At 39.7% G+C, this 26,309-nt stretch overlaps 1 protein-coding gene across 14 annotated transcripts in view; it reads right to left on the minus strand.

The window, feature by feature from the left end:
• Ptk2 (protein tyrosine kinase 2) overlaps positions 1–26,309 on the minus strand; it is a 201,117-nt gene that overhangs the window by 103,068 nt on the left and 71,740 nt on the right. For all 14 annotated transcript variants that reach the window (XM_029470118.1, XM_029470117.1, XM_021183064.2 and 11 more), the window contains 4 exons: positions 19,520–19,686; positions 14,700–14,787; positions 9,974–10,053; positions 9,708–9,770 (listed from right to left, as the gene is read on the minus strand). In XM_029470118.1, the coding sequence (XP_029325978.1) occupies positions 9,708–9,770; positions 9,974–10,053; positions 14,700–14,787; positions 19,520–19,686 (398 nt within the window). The remainder of the gene's footprint in view (positions 1–9,707; positions 9,771–9,973; positions 10,054–14,699; positions 14,788–19,519; positions 19,687–26,309) is intronic.

The raw sequence follows: 26,309 nt of genomic DNA on the forward strand, positions 1-26,309 counted from the left end.
TAGTCAAAACCACAGAAATCATGTGGTTTGTATGGTTGACCTCCCATCCAATTAAATTCATTAATCTGAGCAGCAGCATCCGAATCAATTGACTCCTTGTTAAACCAACTTACCACATCCAAAAGTCACTTTCTTGGCTCTGGCCTGCTGTTTTCTGGTTTTACCTGACAAGGAACTGCTCCACAGTAATTTCACTTCATATCTCATGCCCAAACCCTAATTGTCCCATATGTAAATAAACATACATAAATAAACAGAACCATGGCTTTTAGTGTAACTCTCCTATATTAGTAAATACCAAAAGGTGTATATCCTGAATGCATTTAAATCCATCTGATTAAAAACAAAACAAACTCAAAGGACAATTTGAGAACACTGCCAAATTGCAATCCCCCAGGTCAGACACTAAGCTATTAGGCTCCTTCCTTGCTTCAGTGTTACTATGGAGGACATACACATAATAACAGGTCAATAATATCAGGTTAGAGCAGGATTGCTCAACACTGTAGCAAATGGCTATATGTAAATTAGCTAAATTAAAAGTTCTGTTCCTGGTTTTAGCAGCTGTCTCCAGTGCTCAAGAGTCTCACATGTGGAAAATACCTACTGACTGGATAGGGCAGAGCAGAACCAGAATGTTTCCACCACCCTCAGCACAGAGTGCCAAGGCACACAGCTGTGTTGGTGACCACAGAACATTCAGCACCTTCCTGCCCAGTGCACCTGAAGGCCCTCAATAAGGACAGAGATGGTAACAATAACACTGGGAATGAAGACAATTTCCATGGGGACAACCACATAAGCTCCAGAGTTCCTCAAATAGGGGAACAGGCACAGAAGGGTGTGGAGAGCTGGCCCACAGTACTGACCCAGCATCAAGACAGAGCCCATCTAACTGTCTTTACCTCAGAGCCTCTTCCTGAAAGCAATCTCAAGTTGCAAAAAGGATTCCTGTGGCATGCACTCTATGTTCAGATTATTTTGACTTAAGGTATAGGGTAACTTGTGCTCATCTGTTTTTTTCTGACAGATGCCTTCATTTTGGTTTTTCGTCTTTTAAAAGGTTTCTTGGTTTGTTTGTCTGCTTGTTTGTAAAGACACTGATTATGTGGCTAAGGCTAGTGTCTCATTCATGATCCTTCTTCCTAGGCCTTCCAAGAGCTGGAAAGATAGCTATGTGCCTGGCCTATAATTCCTCATGTAACATTCTCAAACAACTAACCTGTGATAGTATGAAAAGTTCTAAAACCTAACAATGCTTCAAGCCAACCAATTTAGCATTTGGGATCTACAGCCAGTGAGCCTTCCTGCAGAACTTTCTTAATGTCTGTTTACTCAGATTAAAATGTTTCTATTTTCCCTTTGCTCTGTCAATCTTGGAGCCTTTTCACCTCTGTTTGATTATCCTGTCTTTCAGCATGCTCTTGCTTGGAAAGTTGTACATGCCTTCCCTTCACTGACACCATATGGGTATCCAGAATGGAAGAGACAGAAAAGCAGTATAGGCAGGAGGACTCCTCTCCAGCTACATGTTTCTCCAGTGCTTTAGAATCTGTGGTGCTATTTGAAGTCTGAGACCTCATTCTGCATGTGTATGTTCAAGTCCACAAACCAAACCACACGGGCCTTTGTGACTTCTGATTAGACTACACCCAACTTACATGCTGAAGAGGAGCTAAGTGTGTAAGTGAAGAATCCTATGTCCATGTAAACTAATATGCTACAGAGGGAGAAAGAGACTCTCCTCAGTGGTGCAGCCACTGGGAAGTTGGCCATGGTCCTCCTGGAAGCAACTCCTTACCCACGTGTCTGTCATTATCCTCACTGGTTACATCCTCCTCCCCTCAAAAACAGCAAAGCGAGACATTAAGGTTCCAGGTGGTAGGATTCCACCCTCAGTAACACCACTTCAGAAGTCAGAATTTTAACAGTGCATTACCCTACCGCTTGGAGTGTGACTCTTATCTAAACCTGTGGCCTCCTGTGGCCTCATTTTCAGATTTACATGGAAGTCTCATCTAACTTCTATTAAGTCTGTCCATCAGGAATGTGAAGGAGTAGGTGAGGCTGCACCCTCACTGACAGAAGCCAGGCAGTGGTCGTGCATAACTTTGATCGCAGCACTGGAGAGGCAGAGGCAGAGGTAGAGGCAGGCAGAACTCTGGGGTTCAAGGCCAGCCTAATATACAGAGCTAGTTAAGGGACAGTCAGGGTAACACAAAGAAACCTTGTTTTGAAAAACCAACCACTCCTCTGAAAAAAAGAAAAAAGAAAAGGCACCCTAGGTCTGTCAAGCTTAGAATGACAAAAGGGAAAGTAATAAAATGTTTAGTTTATGGGAAGAAAAAGAAAAGCAAACAAACAAAGGTATCCAAATAGTGTGGGCCTATAGTTAGATATTCATTTTATTGTTTTAAACATGATCAAAATCTTGAGGGGTATTCTGTAAATTACCACACTTGAGTTTTCTTCTAGTAGTATCTGACTGCTACACTACTAAAAGTATATGGACTACTTAATGATTTTTTTTTCTTTTTAGAAGGAAAAACAAAGAGAGGCTCTTGAAGCTGTTAATAAACATGTAATATTCTGAATGTGAACATTTTTTCTGTACTGAAAAGTATACAAACTGTAAATGGCTCCATGCTACCCGCCGGCCCTTGAATGGGAGGGAGGGAGGCTTACTGGGTACTGTGCAAGCCAGGCATGGCGGATAGGAGTCACAAGTATCACCTTAGCTCACACTGCTCCTAGGGCACAGACCTGGCTCTGCAGTGTGCAGGATAGAAGATAAGAACAAGCAAGGTGTCTGTAAATATCTGTGAAGCACTGAGAAAATTAACTACTAATCTAGAAGTAAAAACAGAATAAATCTACTTTTCAAGAAATGAGGAAATTAAAAAAGATTCCAAAATGACAAAAAGAGTTTTGCCACCAAAAACTATACATAAAATAACGTCTAGGGTTGGATACAATGGCCTTGTAACCCCAGCATCTGGGAGATGGATGCAAGGGAGTAGTTCAGTGTCATTCTGGGATATATACCAAGTTCAATGTCAGCTTGAGACTAGCTCAAAAAGTCAAAACCAACAAACAAATTAACATTCTTATAAGCAACCTACTTCATGAAAACAGAAGACAGGAATGATGGTAAATATCTATAATTCGGACTTCTTGGAAACTGAAGCATCCCAAGTTCAAGGACAGCCTGGACTCTGGGCAAGTGAAACCCTAAGAAACACAGATGAGCAGGAAGGCAGGCAGGCAGTCGCGTGCACACACACACACACACACACACACACACACACACCAGTAATGTCTCCAAACAGATTGAGATACTGCAAAGATGGTTTGGTTGATAAAGTTAATATAACATGCAGGTCTGCAGGATGCCCTGGCTGGCTGTATACATTCAGTTCTATGGGAACCTCTAGTGAAATTTATAGTTGAAGCTATGTATATTGAGAGATGAATAAACCTAACATTTGGACACTGAACTGGGAACTAAGGGAGGCAGAAGTGGTAACATTCCTTGGATCTCCTCAAAAGTAATCGCTGCAATTTTCAGAAATGAAGCCCGTGTAACACAAGTCACCTCATCATCTAAGATTAATTGGGGGCCTAAGTGGAAGTCAAGAGTAGCAGAAGACTTAAGACAACCCTGGTATGACAAGATTAGTATCAAGTACAAAACATAAGACAGTTATGCAAAAGAAAAAGGGGGGAAATAAAACTCAACACGTAATATGGACACAGAGTTACTGAGAATGAAGGAAAAGATGATAGCACAGAGCCTAGACTTGCAGAGGGAATGGCAAACAGTAGCACAAACACCAAAGCTATGGGCCAGCAGAAAAGATTACTACTACAGTATAATAGCATGTTGGCAATCCTTTAATGCCAGCATTCTGCAGACAGAGGTGGGTGGATCTCTGTTGAGTTCCTGGATAGTCAAGGCTATACAATGAGATCCTGGGAGGTCTCAGGGGAAATACACTGATAGGAAAATTAGAGAAATAACGGCATACATTTTCCAATGAAAACACAAACCTACAGAGAGAAACCCTGTCAAAGAAGGAAGAAGAAGGAGAAGGAGGAAGAAGGAAGAAGAAGGAAGAAGGAAGAAGGAAGAAGAAGAAGGAAGAAGAAGGAAGAAGGAAGAAGAAGGAAGAAGGAAGAAGAAGGAAGAAGAAGGAGGAGGAGGAGGAGGAGGAAGAGGAGGAAGAAGGACGAAGGAAGAAGAAGAAGGAAGAAGAAGGAAGAAGGAAGAAGAAGGAAGAAGAAGGAAGAAGAAGGAAGAAGGAAGAAGAAGGAAGAAGAAGGAAGAAGAAGGAGGAGGAGGAGGAGGAGGAAGAAGAAGGAAGAAGGAAGAAGAAGAAGGAAGAAGAAGGAAGAAGGAAGAAGGAAGAAGGAAGAAGAAGGAAGAAGAAGAAGGAGGAGGAGGAGGAGGAGGAGGAGGAGGAAGAGGAGGAAGAAAGAAGCAGCAGCAGCAGCAGCAGCAGCATGCTCTGTCCCAAAGTTCTAGAACATAAAAAATGAAGAGAACATAAGCACTTGCTGGAGTGCACACACATCATTTATTAAGTTAAAAGATCTGAAAACTGGAGTTAAGGAATCTAGCTGGTTGGATAATATTTATAGGAGATACAGATAAAAATTTTTGAGAGAAAATTTGCAAGAAATAAATGGAAAATACAAACCAGGGCTGAGGATATGGCTCAGCCATTAAAAGCAATAGCTAATCTTGCAAAGGACTCAGGTTTTAGTCTCAGCATGCACATAAAGACTCTCAATCATCTGTTAAGTGGCGTTTCAGAGGATCTGACACCCTCTTTTGATTTCTTCAAGAACCAAGCATGTACAGGGTGTGTATACATCCATGCAGGCAAAACATTCATGTGCATAAAATCTAAAACAGAAAATAGACTAAGACAGAAAAATCAAAATTAAAAAATTATTAGACATAGAGATCACTGAACAGAATTTAACAAAAACACACACATACACACACACATTCTGTTTGTATGATTGAACAAGGAGCTTCTAAACAGAAAGCAAACATTAACGACACATGAATGTAAATCAGCATGGCCACCATGACAAGCTGTCTATTTTACTGTGCTTCTTTTAATGTTCTGTAAAGTGCTGACATCCAGGACATGCAGGTAAGAAGGCTGACTAGAAAGTCAGTGCATAAGTGCACATGCAAGTGTGTGCGTAGGTACTGTGCATGGACCCCAGGCCTAAGAAAGGGTTAGGCTCTACCTCTCTGAGGCAAAAAGGAACTTTTTAAGCCAGGCTGAAAAAGTTATAAAAGTTGATGAAGCAAATAGAACATCATGTTAAGTAGAGATTGTATGGAGACACACGAGCCAGTTACTTTTCAATTCTCTTCATTTTTTTGTGTATTTCACGCATTTACATAGTGTGTGCGGGGTGTCTTAAATCATCTATTAAGACACAGTCACCACATCAAAGGTAATTCTCAGACTGTGCTCTGACCAGACACCTCAAGAATAGCAATGAACCTTTAAAAACAAAAACAAAAACAAAAAAACCACAAAATCACCAGACCTCAGGGCATACACCTGTAACCTCAATACTGAGGAGACTAAGTCACTCTGAGTCACACAGTGAGACTTTTTTTTCCCAAAAAACCAAACATAAATACAAAGTAAGGCAAGATACACATTAAAAAGGTAGGAACAGAAATCTACTTATTGGTTTCATGTTTTTCTTTGAATTTTTTTGTATGTGTGGTGTTTTGTGTACATATATTTCTATGCATCATATATGTATCTGGTATCCTCAGAGGACAGTAAGTGTCAGATCACTTGGTACTAGAGTAACAGGTGATAGTGAACTACTATGTGGGTGGGTACTGGGAAGTGACCTCAGGTCCTCAGAAGGGCAGCAAGTACTCTTAACCACCAAGCCATTTCTCCAGTTCCAATTTCAAAGGTTTTAAAAGAAACACTTGCTGGGCAATGGTAGTAAGCCTTTAATACCAGCACTTGAGAGACAGAGGCAGGAGGATCTCTTTGAATTCAAAGCCAGCCTGGGCTACAGGGTAAGTTCCCAGGACAAACAGAGAAATCTTGTCTCAAATATAAATTTTTTTTCTTTAAAGATTTATTTTTTATTTATGTATCTGTGTAGGTGTCTGCCTGAGTGTTATGTTACATGTGGGTGCTCATGGAAACCATTAGAGGTGCAAGGTACACTGGAGTTATAAGTGACTGTGGGACCCTCCACCACTTGGTTTTAATTTTTATACACACTTAACATTTAAGTTAAGGAAGTGGTCATTTAGGAAGGGGGTGGGGGAAGGAAGAAGACATAAGAAGAGAAGAACAGGCTATAAAAGAAGAACAGGTTTATATACTCAGGGTGGATGTAGACGTCTTCAGAGAGGATGATAAAGCTGGATAAAATGGCAGAATCTACACCTAAGCTTATCTCATTTACAATGGATGCATGCTGCACCCATATTAAATCCTGACTGCAGTCTCCCCTCTTTCCTTTCTCCTAGTCTCTCCCTGCCATCTCCCTTCTCCCCTAGATCTATTCCTCCATTTCCCTTCAGAAAATAACAGGCCTCCCAGGGATATTAAACTCATATGGAGCATCTTGTAATCATATTAAGGCTGGACAAGGCAACCAAGTAGGAGGGAAAGAGTCCCAAAAAGCAGGCAAAAGAATCAGAGACAACCCCTGCTCCCACTGTTAGGTATCCCACAAGAACACAAAGCTAAACTAAACAACCATAACATGTATGCAAAGGACCTAGCTCAGACCCATACAGGCTCCCTGGTTGTTGGTTCAGTCTGTTAAGCTCCTATGAGCCCTGGTTAGTTGATTCTGTGGGGCATTTTCTGTGGTGTCCTTGAACCCACTAGCTCCTCCAAAGGATTAAGTTCTGTATTAAGACTGAGAAAATATGGGCTGGTGAGATGGCTCAGCAGGTAAGAGCACTGACTGCTCTTCAAAAAGGGTCTGAGCTCAAATCCCAGCAACCACATGGTGGCTCACAACCACTCGTAATGAGATCTGATGCCCTCTTCTGGTGAGTCTGAAGACAGCTACGGTGTACTTATGTATAATAATAAATAAATCTTTGGAGTGGAGCAAGCAGAGACTGAGTGAGGGGGGTTGACAGGAGCGAGCAGAGGTCCTAAAAATTTAATTCCCAACTACCTCATGAAGGCTCATGACCATCTGTTCAGCTACAGTGTACCCGTATACATTAAATAAATAAATAAATAAATAAATAAATAAATAAATAAATCTTTAAAAAAAAAAGACTGAGAAAATATGGGATATGAATCCTGCCCCACTTAACAATGCAACTAAAATGTTCTCTAGCTAGAGAACATTTTATTACCTTTGAAAACAACCTAAAACCCATTCAAAAGCACTCCAAATTAACCCAACTGGTAACGCCTATACTCTGTTAGTCATTTTGGCCAATGTTCTTTGGAAGAGCTCTACAGTTTGGTTTCATGCTGACTGATCATCTCTCCTCTTCACAGTATTGATTACAGTCAATTCACAGTTCTGGGATCATGAAACTCAATCCTCTGGTAATACCAACAGGCAGGTACCAGCATGACCACTACTGTATACCACAAAAGGCTTCTCATCAAGTAGCAAGAGAAAAGCTAGGCCTGGAGCCAGGGGCTCTGCACATGCAACCACTCAGCTATCACCAATCCTTTGAAGTGGTAAGTGACATCATACAAATGACTCAACTGCAGAGTTACTGTGGCAAAAGTGCAAAAACTTGGGTATTTTAAGTGAAGCACATACAAAAGAGCCAAGCAAAGTTATAGTCACAGAATATAAGATCGTTTCTTGCAGTAGCCGCCATGTTTACCTGTGCCATCACTACATATATATACATATACAAACTGAGCGCTACAGACTGTATCACTCAGGGGCTCAGCCATGTCTCCTAAGCAGGATCTGATTTACATGTCTGCTCTGACTCTTCCTCTCTTGTCCAGTAGTAAAAACCACAGCTCTGACCTTTGTAAAGGAATCTCACAGTCCATTTTTCTGATTTTTCACAAAAAAGAACCCACACCTGAATTTTGAAGGTGCTAGTTAAGACCCCAATCCTTTCTCTTCTGCTAATTTGTTCTCTGCTGCCTGATTTTTGTAATTTCTAGAAACCAGATTTACATCAACAGTACTGCAAAACTTGCCTCATTTCCAACTTAGAAACTGGAACCTAAAACTTTCTCCAAATACTTCATCAATCCCAGTATACCTGCAATCCCAGTACTTGGGACTGAAGGCAATAGGATCTAATGTTCAAAGCCAGCAGGCTAACTGAAAACCTGTCTCATACAACCACCACCACCAAAAACAAGACAAAACAAAAACAAAAACAAAAACAAAAAACAAAAAACAAAGCAACCTTTAATAACTTCTTAGGTTCTAGCAATCTGAATTTTAAGTAATAAGGAGTCTTTTAAGGCTGAAGAATATATCTATTTTAAATTAAAAACAAAACAACAACCACAAAAACAAACAGTGACTGCTAAACTGAAACTAAGGAAGGACAGTAAAAATTCTACTGAAAATTACTTCTTTTATACTCGTCTCATCAATTAGTGGATACAATGCATGTGTCACACTTTCATAGACATATTTATTATCTGCTAGGCATATACTGTCATGAACCAAATGCAAGATGTCTTAAACTCAGAGAGCAGAAGCTGCATTAGCTCTGGGCAGTGTTAAACATGACGGACAGACTGGACCAGCAGAGGCTTACCAATAGCCAAAATGACTCTAAAGTACCTATTACTAACAGTAACTTTTCCAAAATACTTTTACTTTTCTTTTTCTGTGACTATATCTGCAGTACAAGCTCCTATTTTCAGCATGGGGGAATGTGATACTATCATACTATAAAAGTATTTGTACTGACCTAGAAAGTCTAAATAAAATCTAAAACCATTTATAGTCTTCATTTACAACAGATGAGCTCTGAGCAAACTTTGATGTTATGTTAGCACATCTCTCAAAATACTACAAAAACTTCAATAACAATACAGATGGAAACTATAGTGGTAAATAACAGTAAAATGGAGCTTCACTCAGAAATGATAAATATTAACTATCTGGTTCAATTAATTATCAACAAGATGAAATACAGAACATTTATCAAGATACTTTTATTGAGGTCCAATTTCCCTTACACACGTTTAAAACAATGAAACACAACAGGTAAATATGCAAACTAGTATCATTACTAGAAATTGTCTCATGCTCTACATTCTCTAATACATGAGTAGCAAATAACTCTCATTTCTCCATTTGTTAAAAGAATCCTTCATTTATCTGCAGAAAAAATGAATAATTAACCAATATATGGGTAACTCTGAATTTCAATGTAAAACAGAAGCGAAGTATCATGTCAGTGAAATTTAATGTATACTTTTTAAAAACCAAATCCATTTGTGTAGTATAAATGTATTTATGTTGTTAGGTGACACACATAATTAGCTGTAAGACATTTAACATTACATTTAAATGTTTGTGAATAAGATTAAGGCCATCAGTACTTTTTTTTAGAAGCTTTTTCTCCTCCAAATAAAACCTGAGAAGACCATTACGTCAGGCAACCTCTAAGTAGAGATGAGCTGGAGGAAGTTAACTCAGAGTCTGCATGGGCAGCCCGCACGTGCAGTACTTACTCTAACACTTCATAGTTGGACTTCTTCTCTAGGGCATTACCCCTCATCTCCCAATAGGATCGCCTGAAAACAGGAAACACATACACTGACGTGTGTATAAAAGTAATCTTTAGGCTGTTACAGGAGAGACAACTAGGAAAGGCAGATCTAATAGTAAGTAATGTGGAATATCTCACAGTTTAATCATGATTTTACTTATAATTTCATAAGGAAGAAAATACATAAAAATTAAACAGACACAGAAACTCTGTAGCATTACTACCTACCTAATTTCCAAACAACCCAACTTCAAAGCTATTTCTTGGTCTACTTGATCAGCTATTTCTAGCATGTAGTCACTCTTCACCTGAAATAAAGGAATAGAAGACAGGAATGTTTGTAATATGATCAATCCCTAAATATTTGCTGAATGCTTTTTACATATTTGTCCACATTTTATCAATAATTATACTGAATTTTGGACACAAAATAAGTACCACCAGGAAACAACTTAAACTATAAGTCTTTTGACACATGCATGTTCCACAGAAGTGCGCGGATCAGAAACGTTTTGTGGCGCTGGTTCTCTCCTTCCACCTTACCTGGGTTCCAGCAATGAAATTCAGGTTGCCAGGCTTCAGTAGCAAGCATCATTACTGCACCTTTTACCAACGTAGGAGGGCTTGTACAGTCTAAGACTGCTCAACTTGTGTGTGGCTTTGAAGCCACAACAATACTCTGCTGCTTCATGGTCTCCCCCCTCAGCCCAAAGCAGAAATGAGCAGCATTTCTACTAAACTGCAGGACAATTTTTCTCTGAGTAATAAATCCAGTTCCCAGAGCATTTGGGGGCCTCAGAGCAAAAGCCACAAAAAATTCATGTTCTTCAAAATTCAATGTGCAACCTCACAGTCCCCACCTAACTGTCCACTCTGTTATAAATCTGCAAAGGAACACCCCTGAAGTCTAACATAAAGCAACAGTGGTGACAACTCTGGCAATAAACATGTTCAATTAAAAACAGATGGGGCCGGATTTAGTGGTGCAATCCTGCCATTCCACAGTGAGTCTTTGTTTCAAACACACAAAAAGCAGGCCACTAAGATGGCTGAGCAAATAAAAGGGCTTGCTGCACAGACCTGATTACTTGAGCTTGATCCCAGGAACCCAGAATGGAGAAGAAAAAGGGATCCTGAAAGTTGTACTCTGACTTCCAGATGCACACTGTGGCAAATGATGCCCCGGTCATTCATATATACATATATATATATATATATATATATATATATATATATATATATCACATACATGCAAATAATAAGAAATTTACACACACACTCACACTAATGAACGACACCAGTTTGTGTGAATACCTGTCAGCATGAACACATCTGCAAAGCTGAAACATTCACAATTTCCTCACAGAATTGAATTAAAAGACAAAAATCTGCAGTTGATATTGAAAACAAGGGCATGTACTCTGAACCTAGAGTGGAACAATGTCTGCCTTCCCTTGCACCACACCTCTATTACCAAAATCTACACGCAGTTACAGTATGAGCAACATCAACACAAATGCTTGCCAAAATTGGTTTCTTGTCTTGCTATACACATACCTTCTTATTGTCTTCAATTTTGTTTCTTGGTCTTCAAAGTCTAAAATATTCACTTTCAGGCTCTTTGCAGGAGAAGTATGTTGACTACTGCCCAAGAAAAACTTCCAAATTTTCAACTATTATCTCCTAGGCTACCCGCTGCTAGTTCAAGGATTTTGATCCCGTTTGTCACACAGCCTTCATTAAGATCTTTCCTTGCAAAACCCCGAAGACCAGTGTCTGACACTGCTTATCTACTTAATTGCTTGGAGAAAACAACCTGTATTGAGCACAAATGCCCTTTATCTACACTCACTGCTGAGCAGCTGGTATAAAACAGTATGTTTCACTTAAACTTAGGACTCCCATACAGACTTCCTATTTTCTTAGAAGGAGGAAGGTCTTATTGTCTTTCAATCACCCGGGGTAGGATTCAGGGCAGGTACCACTGTGGACTTTCAATACCATATTGATGATAAACAGAGCATTAACCAACTGTCCAGAAGGTCAATAACTGCAATGTCTAAACACTCTTCAGAGATAAGAAAATCAATAAAGTGTTCTAAGCCACTCATTAAAGCCAAGTATTTATTTAGTTGCAAAAAAGAGACAATGATAACAATCTTCAGGGAAAACGCTCTCACATATAAACATTTTACTCTAAAATTATACAAGGCATTTCTTCATAACAGTTGGTTCATAGGCTAAAACTTATAGTCTGAAAACACCTGTATTCTTTCGATAGCTGAATGGACTCTCTGCGCACTATTTTTCTACTGCTACCCCATTAGTGTCACAGCACTGCGTGCTTGTCTTCTGCTCCAGCATTCTCTGTAACCACTAAGCTCAGTCACATCCTGAGGGTGTGCTGTAAGACTCAGGGCTCCTCACCTTCACTGTCCATTTCCCTTATTAATCATTTTAAAACTGTGACTCTCCCATTAGTTCCAGAAGAACTGTTTTCATTCGTGAAATAAACCAGATCGATCAAGCATTTCAGCATATATACCTATATAGCCAAATATCACACTACATTCCAGTCAATAAAATGACTGCAAAAACTGTATTTGTTCCTTAAGACCTGTCTGATGATGTAGCCATCTTAGTTTGTGCAAGGACCCTGTGCTATCTGCACAATGACAAAACTTCCCAAAAATGCATTTCTCAGAATATATCCCCATTGGTAGACTATACCATACTTCAAATATATAAATAAACACACACACACACACACCTATTCATTCTTATACTGAACTAATTTGTTAAAATGCTTCATTCAGTCTGGACACCAGCATCCTCATAATCCCATCTTACTGCCTCAGAGAAAGCCTAAAAGTTACGATGATTATAGAAGAATCACTGTCTAAGGAGAATCTACTAGCAGTCAGGTTCTAGGGCTAATGTTTTATATAAATCACTTCTCATCAATGTAATTATTCAGGGCAAGCTTTAATAGTCCTACTTTATACACAAAACTCAAAAGATAATTTACAAAGGGTCTCAAAAACAAATTTTAAAGAGACAGGCTTATAACCCAGAATTATAAATTTCCAAAACTCAGACTTTGATTGCACTTTCATTTTCTTATGCACCCGAGACTCTGGGCAAGCACTGACCCTAACAATCCACATAGGAAAGAGGGTGACTATAATACTTGTCACCTTTATTTTTCTTAAAACATTATGTAGTCATAAAAGCAGGCAAAAACATAACAAGATAGTTCCCTGTACTTTCTAAAGGTATGTTATATGATTTAACAATTTGTTTTAAATAAAAGGGGGGCGTGAATAAGTGAATTGCAGACACGTGCGACAAGACTGGAAAGGTCCTAGAAACACAGAGATGATATATCTTCTTAGAGCATCAGTTCACATCTGCTGTGTGGTTAGTAGACATGAATGTGTGGTCTTCAGTGGCCTGATATTCTCCAGTCACAACATTCAAAATGAATAGCAAGCACATGTCAAAACCATCTAAACTCTCAGATATCAGACATGGCATTACAGATTTTGGAGTTTTCCCTGCTAGGTGACCATCTTGCTTTGGTCTAGTATTTCATCATTATGCCTCCCTTTCGGACTGGTAGTGCATATTCTGTGCCATTGTTATGCTGGAAGTATGTAATTTATGATTTTACAGGGAGTTACTTTGAGTCTTAGAAGAGACTTTGGACTTTGAGCATTTAAAATGTGTTGACACTGATGACTACGGGGACTTACAAAGTTAACCTAAACATATTATGCTATCGGGCCAGGGAGTGGAATTTGATAGTCTGAATGAGAATGGCCTCTACTGACTCATTATGTTTGAATTCTTGACTCCCCAGTTTGTGGAATTGCTTGGGGAAGATTTGAAAGTGTGGCCTTGTTGGAGTAGGTGTGTCACTGGGGATGGGCTTTAAGGTTTCAAAAGCCCACACCAGTCCCAATTAGCTTTCTCGGACTTGTGCTTGTAGATTAAGATATAAGTTCCCAGATTCTGCCCCAGTGTAATGCTACCTGCTTGTTACCATGCTACCCACTATGATTGTCATGGTCATGGAGTCATCCTCAGAAACTGTGAGCCTCAAATAAAGTCTTTCCTCTAGACCTTGGTCATGGTGTCTTAATGACAGTAAAAGAAAAGTCACTAAGACATGCCACAAGTAATTGCCTTTGGCTTCCCTTTTTTTTCCCCCAAAAGAAGTCTCACACTCTCATTTTTGCTTTATTATGAAACTTAGCATCAAAAATTATCCAAGTTCACTGACAGGACTTTCTTTTTTTTTTTTTTAGATTTATTAATTGATTATATGTAAGTTCACTGTAGCTGTCTTCAGACACACCAGAAGAGGGAGTCAGATCTTGTTACAGATGGTTGTGAGCCACCATGTAGTTGCTGGGATTTGAACTCCGGACCTTCGGAAGAGCAGTCGGGTGCTCTTACCCACTGAACCATCTCACCAGCCCCCGTGACAGGACTTTCTACATGAAAAAGCTACTGATGTCATGATCAAGTGTGATCAGAGAACAGTGGTCATGGCCAACTGTCCACATACAGTAGAAGCATTTTGGTGGTGGTGGTGGTGGTGGTTTGTTTTATTTTTCAAGACAGAGTCTCTATGTAGTACTTGCTGACATGAGCAAAATGGACAAAAGTCAAACAGGCTGGCCTTGAACTCACAGAAATCTGCCTGCCTCTGCCTCCTGAGTTCTGAGACTAAAAGCATGCCTGGCCAGAACAAATATCATTTAAGCCTTGCCTAAGCATAAAACAAAACAAAACAAAACCAACTTCTCATGAGTTAACACTCTTAACACTGGACTACTCTACATTGATAGTCTCTTCAATACAAGGTTTAATATTACTCTAAAAAAATAAATAAATAAAAATGATTCAAAGAAACAAAACAGCATATATAGAAGAAAGTGTTTTATACCTGTTGATAGAAGAAATTCAATGTTGGCTTATCTTCAGTAAACTGGTTTAGAAATCCTTTTGGCAAGTAACGAATTCTCAACTCATATCTAAAGAACAAATCACAAAATACAATGATTAGAAAGAAATCATTTTCTCAATTTACAGTCTACAGCTACCTTCTGCTGGAGAGCTACATAAGGACACTAGAAGAAGGAAGATCCTCTCTTTCCCGGCTTGCACTCATTTGCCAGCACAAAGGAGGTTCCAACTCCAGAAGACCAGCTGAAACAACTAGCTGAGCAACTACTAGATTCTTGGACTTCCCATTCACAGCTGACCATTGTTGGGGTAGTTGGACTACAGACTATAAGTCATTACAATAAATTCCCTCAATATAAAGAGACATTCCATAAGTTCTGTGACTCTAGAGAACCCTGACTAATACAAAATAGTAAAGAACATCTTGACCTGCCAGTAGTGGTGGCACACACCTTTAATCCCAGCACTCAAGCCGAGGCAGGTGGGTTTCTGTGAATTCAAGGCCAGCCTATCTGACAGAGCAAGCTCTATGTCAGCAAGGGATACACAGAAAGATTCTGTCCCAAATAACCAAAACAAACAAAACAAAAAGACATCTCTTTTTTTAAGGTTTATTTATTATATGTAAGTACACTGTAGCTGTCTTCACACACTCCAGAAGAGGGAGTCAGATCTTGTTATGGATGGTTGTGAGCCACCATGTGGTTGCTGGGATTTGAACTCAGGACCTTCGGAAGAGCAGTCGGTGCTCTTACTCACTGAACCATCTCACCAGTCCCCAAGACATCTTGACTATACAAGTTTTAAAAGACAAATACAATCATGACAAAAATAGTAGACAAACTCAAAAACAAAACAAAACAAAACAAAACAACAACCTAGATGGTGTTCTCCAGAAGTTTCAGTCAGACACAGTATGGGCAGACTTAGAACACTAAACTGGCACTGTGGTATTTCCTCCTAGATCATACGTTAGTAACAAGAGAAATGTAAGAAAAACACATATCCCAACATGAAGTATCAATGAAGACATTACAATCTGAAATGCAGAATCGGGTAGGATGTTTCAGAAAAACAAAAACTAGTTAAATACATTAACATGTTATTTCCAAGCAGACAAATGCAAACAGTATTGGGATAGCATAAAAAGAAGCTTATGTAGGGTCCCACAACACATTCACTTCCCATTACTTTTTCTTGTCTGTTTATACTGATGTAGGGTCTTGCTATGAAATCCTGGTGAGCCAGAAAGTCACTAGATAGCCCAGGCTGTTCATAAACACAGAGCAATCCTCCTGCCTTAGCCTCCCATATTCTGTGATTAAAGGCATGTACCATCCTGTCTGGCCACAAAACTACACACATTCATTCCAAAAGGAATGGAGATATTAACCAAGCCCTGAAGGGCAAAGACTAATCTGAACAGAATTTTTAAAAGAGAAAAAAAAAAAAGCATCATAAAAATATTTACCCTTCTCATCCAGTGTAGTGGCACATAGCTTTAATTCCAATACTTGGGAAGAAGCGACTGTGGTACTCTGTAAATTCTAGGCTGATCTACATAGTGAATTCCAGGCAAGCCAAGACTAAAATAAATAAGTTACTCTTCTCATGATACATGAGAACAAGTTAACAGTCAGTACTGAAGACACACTTAAATTATCCTCTGATTGATGGGGAAAATTCAGAATCAAAACCAACATATTAACTGACAATGCAAATGCTATAAAAATCATGAAACACTGCCAAGCAAAACTTAGATGGTGGGGCTAAAGAGATGGCTTAGAGGTTAAGAGCACTGACTGCTCTTCTGAAAGTCCTGAGTTCAATTCCCAGCCACCACATAGTGGTTCACAACCATCTGTAATGAGATCTGACTCCCTCTTCTGGTGTCTCTGAAGACAGCTACAGTGTACTTACATATAATAATAANAAATAAATCTTCTTTTTAGAAAAAAAAAAAAACTTGGATGGTATACTGGCTAGTTTTGTGTCAACTTGACACAGCTGGAGTTACCACAGAGTAAGGAGCTTCAGTTGAGGAAATGCCTCCATGAGATCCAGCTGTGGGGCATTTTCTCAATTAGTGATCAAGGGGGAAAGGCCCCTTATGTGTGGGACCATCTCTGGGCTGGTAGTCTTGGGTTCTATAAGAGAGCAGGCTGAGCAAGCCAGGGGAAGCAAGCCAGTAAAGAATATCCCTCCATGGCCTCTGCATCAGCTCCTGCTTCCTGCCCTGCTTAAGTTCCAGTCCTGACTTCCTTTGGTGATGAACAGCAATTTAGAAGTGTAAGCCGAATAAACCCTTTCCTCCCCAATTTGCTTGTTGGTCGTGATGTTTTGTCCAGGAATAGAAACCCTAAGACAGATGGCAACAACTTTTAGATCAAATACAAATCTTTAGAAAATCTGAATGTAAAAATGAAGATGAGGTGAGCTCACTTTGGTTTGGTTTGGTTTGGTTTGGTTTGGTTTGGTTTGGTTTGGTTTGGTTGCTACCAGAACACTATCATATTATTTTCCCTCCTGCTTATGTTATCAACACATCACCTTACTCTATTTTCATTAAAGTATTTTTTACTCTAGACCAGTGTGATCCCTGCACAACCAGAGCCAGAAACAGAGCGATGAGTGTGAAAGTTCCTGAGCGAGAAAGGTGAACACTGGTGGTGACACAGCTGAGCACTCACATGAAACAAAAGCAGTAAGTGCACTGGAAAAGAACAGAAGACTCAGACCTTTAGGCATCACGCTTGATATGTTATGAAAGCCACTAGAAAGTTGGAGGCTCAAATGGGGCAAGTGAAAAGTCATGAAGGTTTTATGTAAAAGCAGAGGAGAGAACAGGACTGAGGAGGTCGGAAAGAATGAAGGGCTAGTTTACTCAACAACTACCAAAGGCATCATGAGAAAAGACTCAGATTCCAATTTAGGTTGACAAAAACACTTTCAAATTACACTTCAGAGTTTAGTTGAAGCTGAAACCTGAGAGGCACGAATGTCATCAGAGAAGGAAAGCAGCAGATGGAGCCAGACTACATAAGAGGCAAAACCTCTGGAGCTGGCCCTCCATGTAGAGAAGCTACAGAACATTTCTGAGCAGAAATGACTCAAGCACTGCAACTCAAACACTCAGGATCTCCCAGCACTGCCTGGGAGAGACCCTTGACCCACTACTTCCCACCCCACCATCCCTGCTCTTCTCTGTCCAACATCTTTAGGCATTTTGCACAGATGACTGAGTAGTTTGCTTGCTGTTTCTCTGTACCCCATCCAAGGATACGTAAAGATGCAATGGGAAGCACAGGCACAAGCATACACAAATACACATCACACTTATCTATCACATTAGAGAGTGGGAGGGAAGAAGCGAGAGGTTAGAACATCTTTACATCCCTCATGTATATGTTTCTGCTTCCTCTGGTCATCTCTGCAATGTCTTCAGCAATATTCAACTCCACATTCATGGATTATTAATTTTTCAAACATCGAATTCTGTTTTAGCAATAATAATCTCTACTCTATTTTATTTAAGGTAAAATAAACTGGCTTAAAAGAACACAAAAACTGATGCTGGAAAGAGTAATATTCCCTGAGCATAGATAACCTGAGCAGGAAATTAATAGATATTACCCAGGAGAATGCACTTTCCCTCTAACGTGTGTGCGAAAGAAGAATGGAACCTAACTGCAGCAGGCAGAAACCTGCAGCTATTTTTATTTGACATTTAGGTATTTAATTTTTAAACATTAAATGGTCTGATTAAGTGTTTAGAAGTCAAATTTCTCTTCCCTACCAGATGCTATAAACCAATCTAATTATACTCTCCAGAAATAGCTTGTTCACCCCAGTGATTTGACAAATTTGAAAATACAACTATATTCTCTGATGAACTACCCAACTGACACAAAGCTGTATGTATTCAAGCTTTATCTAACCAAGCTAGCTTTCAGTGCTGACCAGGGCCTTTGTTTCAGCTACTGACCTTCATGAGTACATGCCTCAGAGTACAACATGGAAAGTCCATCTTTGAAAGATAGATTCCTCTCAAAACTTAGTATTTTAGATTTAAGATTTTCCAGCTAAAAGGAATCACTTACTCATAAAAATTAATAAATATTAACCAGGAAAGGACAAAAGACTGAGAATATTCTATTTATTAATTTATTTATTATTTCTTTATTTTGGGTTTTTCTAAGACAGTTTCTCAGTATAGCTAGGCTATACTGGAACTCACTCTGTAGACCAGGCTAGCCTCAAACTCCTCCCTAGTGCTAGGATTATAGGCATGTACCACTACTGCACTGCTGGGAAATCTTTTGAATCCCCTTAAGATAACTTCAGTTACATCCCTGTGAGCAGGGATCACTAGAGCTCACTCCCACAGCCATCCTATGTATGAACAAATGTGCAACATTTTTTTTCAGGTGAATGAGATTACTGGAAAAGTATGCTATTAGATAGCCCACTGATAAGGCCATTGGCTTTGCTCTTCTCCTGGACGAGTCAACACTGGCTCATAAAGCAGCAATATCACTTAAAACAGAAGTGCAAGCATAGCAGAAGCACTGAGAACAACTGAGATCTACAAAGACCATGAGAGAAGACGAGGAATGGAAAGAGAAACACGTTTAACTAGGTGTTCTAAATGGATCACTGGTTAGTAACTACAAGCCAATTTCCTCTACACAGAATTATTACAAGCAGTATAAAAGCTGGCATACACATTCATCCTCTTGCACATATTTTAACACACAAAGTAATCCAGCATAGTCATGCTGTGGTGGATTAGACTCTTACTTCCACTCCTCTGGTGGGTGGGCGAGTTCATATTTCTCCCTTACACTGGAGACACCCATGTCCACGTGCAGCCAGTGCACCTCCTCCGATCGCAGGTGACTGAGGCGAAATCCATAGCAGGCCACGTGCTTTACTTTGTGACTGTCCACTATCTTCTGAATGATGCCCTAGAACACACCCCACAAAAATGATGGTTACAGACCAAAAAACTCTAGTTAGTTATGGGAAATGTTTTTATTTTTTACTTTTATTTCATGTGCACTAGTGTTTTGCCTGCCCGTCTATCTATGAAAAGCTGTCACATACTCTGGACATATTCTGGAACTGGAGTTACAGACAGCCGCGAGCTACCATGTGAGTGTTGGGAACAGAACCCAGGTCCTATGGATGAGCCATCTCTCCAGTCATTATGGGAAATCTTAATAAGTACATCATATAAACAAAATGTTAATGTCATATAAGAATTACTGTTTCTCATGCAACAATAGTTTTATGAATAAGGAAAAACTTTGTGCAGGGGGAGGACACAAAAAAGATTCTCTATCCAACTGTTTATTGATAAACAAGGCAATATTTCAGCAACTCCACTTTTATATATCTCAGTCCTGTCAGAGCAGACCAGCCCTGTCAAGTTCCACTTTCTGAGACAGTATCTTCTGAAAGAGCAAGCTATCACATCAACACCTTAAAAAAAAAAAACTATGAGATGTTCTATAAATCAGTCATAACTAATTTGCTCTATTGTATAGATTAGAATGTGGCAATTTTAAATGCCTACAAACCTACTGCTCTAACACTATGCTGAGTTCAAGAGACAGCTGCCTTCAAATACATCAACAAGGAAAATGAAGTTTCTCCTGGGGCTATGATAAGAATGGCCATCTCTTTCTCACCTGCCTCCAAAAGGAAGCCCCGAAAAACAAAACAAAACAAAACAAAACACAAAAAAACAAATGACAAATGTGTAACAAATGTGTAAGCTGTGTAGAAATCAGATTGACTCACATGCTGCACTTTGTGTGCAGGACATACAAAACAGTGTACTGTACTGTTTCTTTAGTGATGAAGATGAAGGAAAGTGAGCGATCTCTCTCTCTCTCTCTCTCTCTCTCTCTCTCTCTCTCAAATTTTCAAGACAGGGTTTCTCTATATCACTCTGGCTGTCTTACTCTGTAAAACCAGGCTGGTCTCAAACTTACAGAGATCCACCTGCTTCTGCCTCCTAAGTGCTGGAAAAAAAAGGTTTTCTAAAGGAACTTGACATCACCATTAATATCAACAAAAGAAAAAACTAGTTGTTTTTTCTTTTTAAGATTTATTTATTTATTTATTATATGTAAGACACTGTAGCTGTCCTCAGATACTCCAGAAGAGGGCATCAGATTTCATTACAGATGGTTGTGAGCCACCATGTGGTTGCTGGGATTTGAACTCGGGACCTTCGGAAGAGCAGTCGGCGCTCTTAACCACTGAGCCATCTCGCCAGCTGGAAAAAACTAGTTTTTAAAACTCAGCAATATGGCTCAGAAAATAAGAACATTTGCTGTTCTTGCAAAGAACCTTGGTTTGGTTCCCAGCAAGGCCTATAATTGTCTATAATTCCAGTTTCAAGGACTGATGCCTCCTCGGATACTACAGGCATATGATACACTAATATATATGTAGGTAAAACACACACACATTTACAAATTTCTTTTCTAATTTAACAACTAATTTAAAGCTTTATACTTATTGAGGAATTTTTTATTATGGTCTACTGCTATTAATAATACAATAAAAGATATTCTCAACTATCTTAGTCACCATATTATTGCTCTGAAGAGAAACCATAACCAAGGCAACTCTTGATTTAAAAAAAAAAAAGCATTTAACTGGGGGCTTGCTTTCAGTTTAGTTTAGTCCATTATCACCACTGACGAATGCAGGTAGGTGCTACTGCTCAGCAGAAGAGAGACTCTGGGCCTGAAATGGGCTTCTGACACCTCAAAGCCCATCCCCAATGACTCATTTCTTCTAATAAGGCCACGCTTCTTAGTCCTTCTAATCCTTTCAAATAGTGTCACTCTTTAGTGACTAAACATTCAAATAGATGAGCCTATGGGGGCCATTCTTATTCAAACTACCACATCAACGTTCTATTTTATATCTGATGTGTGCATGCATTGGTGTGTAAGTGTACACATGTGTGTACACAGAGGCCAGAGAAGGATGCTGAGGATCTTTCTATGTTGTTCCCCACCTTATTCCTTTCAGATCAGATCTCTCACTAAACTGAAAGCTCACTATTTTAACTACATTAGTTAGCAAGAGAGCTCCTGGGAGCTATCTGCCTTTCTCTCCTGCTGCTCTATTCCCCTAGCACTTTAGTTACAGACACCATCAGCTATGCCTAGCTTTTAGCATGGATATTAGGGACTTGAACTCAGGTCCTCATGCTTGCACTGCTACCCACTGGGTCATCTCCCAGACCTTTAACCTTCTCTACTTAAGACAAAAAAGAAACAGAAGAAAAGAAAAGAAAAGAAAAGGAAAGGAAAGGAAAGGAAAGGAAAGGAAAGGAAAGGAAAGGAAAGGAAAGGAAAGGAAAGAAAAGGAAAGGAAAGAAAAGAAAAGAAAAGAAAAGAAAAGAAAAGAAAAGAAAAGAAAAGAAAAGAAAAGAAAAGAAAAGAAAAGGTACCATTAAAAAATGGTTAGAAGTGGGCTGGAGAAATAGCTCAGTTGTTAAGAGCACTGACTGTTCTTCAAGAAGTCCTAAGTTCAATTCCCAGCAACAACATGGTAGCTCACAACCATCTGTAATGGGCTGCGATGCCTTCTTCTTGTGTATCTGAAGACAGTGACAGTTTACTCACATACATAAGATAAATAAATAAATCTTTTTTTTAAAGAAATGGTTATAGGTACAGTGAAGAAGTTTGTACTGTTCTATGCCATAGCAACAGTGCAAGCCATGCTCTGAGACTCAAGTGGATGAGTCAGTCAGTCAGCTAGCTTCCTTTCAGACCTCTCAGCACTGAATAGGAGGTCATGATCAATACAAGGAGTGACAGAGGGGTATGGAATAGAAACAAGAAGTATTAGACATGGTACCAGAAGAAACAAACAAAATATCAAGAGTTGTGGACTGCAAGAACCCAAGATAGGTTCATAAGGAAGATAGATTCTCATCAAGATAGAAAGAACGTCTTCAGTCTGCAGACCTCTGTGGAACTAGTGCAACACCTGGAAAATTCCACAGGACTAACTACATTCTATACAAGGTTACCCTGACACAAAGGGCCAGTCAGCTGACCTCAGCCCCAAGTTACAATTTTAAATCCTGTGTACTGAATGGGTTTTCCAATAGGAAAGGAAAGGAATATAGACTAACCTTAGTGAATTTCTTAAATCAAAGGCCACTTGTATATATCCTCCTAACAAACCCACGAGTCCTTCCACTGCAAGAAGCTGATGCTCTTAAGTTCTCAAAGGCACTCATGTCTAACTCTGCTAATTCTATACCAGTGTATGTATACCAACATTACTCACCCCAGAATATCACAAGTGCCACATCACCTCCTTGCAACTCAATCATGCAAGCATGCTGTCTCTTGTTAGGTCATACACTCCATGCACCAACCCAGCTATAATCACACTTTTATGCTCACCTAATATATCCTTCCTTAGCTCATCTGTCAGCTGTAAGGCCCTGCAAAGCACAAATTACTCCTTACACTAGCATTTATACCATTAACACACTATAGGTAATTCCATTCCAATGGGTGCTGTCCCCAATGACCCTGTTAAAGGGTCACCTTCATATCCTTGCAACTCATGGGCACTTACAGGAGTCCACCTATAGCATATCAGGAATAGTGAGAAGCTTAGCCCAATTTATAATGAGCAATGGGGTAAAGTAGGCTTCTATCTAGTCTTGGTGTTTTATGGAGCAAAAAATGAATTTGGCCACATTTGGTAGTGTTGCCTGAAGAAACCCAAAAGGACCTCAGCCTGTGTTACAGTAACAAAGTGTTCCACACTACAGCCTCTTGACAAACCATAGAGGTTTACGCTCCAGGAATCAGTCAAAACAACAGACATACAGAGATTTCACTGTTTTCCACCTTTTTGCTTTTCCATCACACTTCTATACATGCCCCATCATTTTCTTCACTCTACAAATTGCTTACCAATTCCTCTGGGTAGCAAGTAACACAGTGAATACATAAGTCACAAGTTCCTAACTGTGCTACTGACAATGCATACTCAGTAACCCAATGAGTAAATCTGAAAACCCAAAAAATACTTTGCCCTGGAGGACTCCAGTACTGTTGACAATTGCTTATTGAAGAACACTTTTGTGCACTGTATATTCAGTTGCTGATTTCTGTCCCCAGATACTTAGTTACAGCTATTCAACCATCTTCTGTATCTATGTTGAATAAAGTATTCCTCCCCTACCCCCAATTATCTCTGATTGGTTAATAAAGAGCTGACCACTATGACTGGGCAGAGAAGGCAGGACTTCCAACCCTAGGGAAGGGCCCCAAAGTGAGAGAAAAAGGGAAAAAAGAGGTGCCCATGAGGCAAAATGTCCAGGAGGAATCAAAGGACAGGGTGCCAAGGGATTAACCATGAGAATACACATGGAGCCAGAGCAAGACTCAGACTGCAAGTTACATAGGGCTTGTGGCTGGGAAGTAGATAGCTTAGAAGGTTAGAATAGATGAATATCTGCCCAGTGACAGTGCTTAAAGTTTGTTAATAAACTTAATAGGTCTTGTGTCAATTATTTGGGCACTAGAATGGAAACAGATATGGCTTTCATCCTTAAAATACAGCGTACAACTACTTGGCAAGTAATGTGTTCTCAAAACACAGTCCTGTTGCTGTGCAATGCTCCCATAAACCTCCCCCAACACACACAAATACAGACAAAAAATTTCTGGAACACAGGAATTTTGAAGAGTAGTTTTATGAATATGCCACTGAAATTAGCTGAAATCAACTTTTAACTTCTTAGCTTTATATGCCTTTAATCATCTAGGCCTATGAAACATAAAGCCTTGCTTGGCTACTCTGAAACCTCCATTTCCCTCATTATGCCAGGTTTCAAAACCAGGAGTTTTCTGGACTAAATCCTCATAATAGATACCTTTGGAAAGGATTTAAGGATGAAAACAGGGCAATGCTCATGACCAAACTTTAGCACTGGGTGCATGCAGTCACTCACTACTACTGGGTTGTTGTAGGTGAGAGCAGAAAGTATAGACGCAAAACAGTACTCACTGAACATCTTTCTAGCTGCTGTCATTCATGGTATACCACCAGCACAGGGCAAAGGTAGCCCACTGAAACCAAACACCTTGTAAAGTACAACAAACTATACACTAATAAAATGAACCAATCAACTCACACAGGATGAACTTTCATTCTACCTTAAAAACACATAATCTTAAGATGGTTGTTAATGTGAAGAACAAAGCTAAAAATAGAAACTACCATGTGCATACTGTCATAACTGGCATCTCCTTAATTATATGTTAGCGATAAGGTTCTCACCCTCTCATTTTTTTTTCTTTATGATCTTGTCTGGTCTGATGTACTTGCTAATCTTTTATGTAAGACTGCTAGAAGTAAGTGATGACATCCCCTTTCTGCATGCTCACTCTTTGCTGGATATCAGCTCACTGAATCCACAGCACCCACTCACTATGTGTATTATTAGGAACATGATGAGCGATAATGTCAAGTGAAAGGCATAACACATGCAAACATCAGCTAATGTGTGGGAAAGGCTTCCCTATCTTCTCATGCTTATTTTCTAGATTCCTTACTAGAGAAACTACCAAAAGCCCCTATTAACACTGCTGACTGTATTCTATTTCTAAGATGGGCAGTGATCTCACCTCAATGTGCTTCTCTTTTCTTCCTTCCCTATCTCACTCACTCTGCTAACTATCTCAAAATAAGGGTGCAGAGCTTCAGAATTCTTGACATCTGGCCCAGAAATCTATCTAAAACTCCCTCTAAAGCAAAGAACTTTATCTCTGGATGGCCTACAGCAACTGTATTAGTTCCCTGCTGGTGCTATAACAAATCACCACAAATGTAAAGACATAAATGACACATGAGTATTATCTTTGGGGTTTGGAGAGCACAAGTCTGAAAGAGTCCTGTTGAGCCGACTTCAGGTACTTGCATTTAAGTCCCCAACTCACTGGGGCTTTGAATGAGGATCAAACTAGCCTTGTGTTGGCCAGAATCTCCCTGCCCAAGACTGGTTTCAGGCGCATATTTTACACACCAAAGCAGACCTGGCCTGTAGATTCTCAAAGCATCCCTCAATTCCTAAATGGCATACACTACCCCCAACCCTGAACTTTCCAGTCCAGAGGCTTAGCTGTCATTCCCCCAGAGGCTCTTTGCTATATAACCCAGACATTTTGGTTTTTCTTTCTCTCTCTCTGTTCCCCCCACCTCTGTGCATTTTCTCTCTTTCTCTTCCCCCTCTCTCCTTTCCTATGGCAACTTCCCTGACCTCCTTCCTTGTGACCACTGAACTCACCTACCCAAGAGCAACTTCCCAATGAACCTGCATTTATATATATTTTAATCTGGTTTGAAGTGGCTTGTTTTACTGGCTGAGAAATAACTTATCAAAGACCACAGTGATAAAGAATTCCCTTTCAGCCGGGCGTGGTGGCGCACGCCTTTAGTCCCAGCACTCGGGAGGCAGAGGCAGGCGGATTTCTGAGTTCGAGGCCAGCCTGGTCTACAAAGTGAGTTCCAGGACAGCCAAGGCTACACA

The sequence above is a fragment of the Mus caroli genome, chromosome 15 (genome assembly GCF_900094665.2).
Source record: "Mus caroli chromosome 15, CAROLI_EIJ_v1.1, whole genome shotgun sequence".
Lineage (NCBI taxonomy): Eukaryota > Metazoa > Chordata > Mammalia > Rodentia > Muridae > Mus > Mus caroli.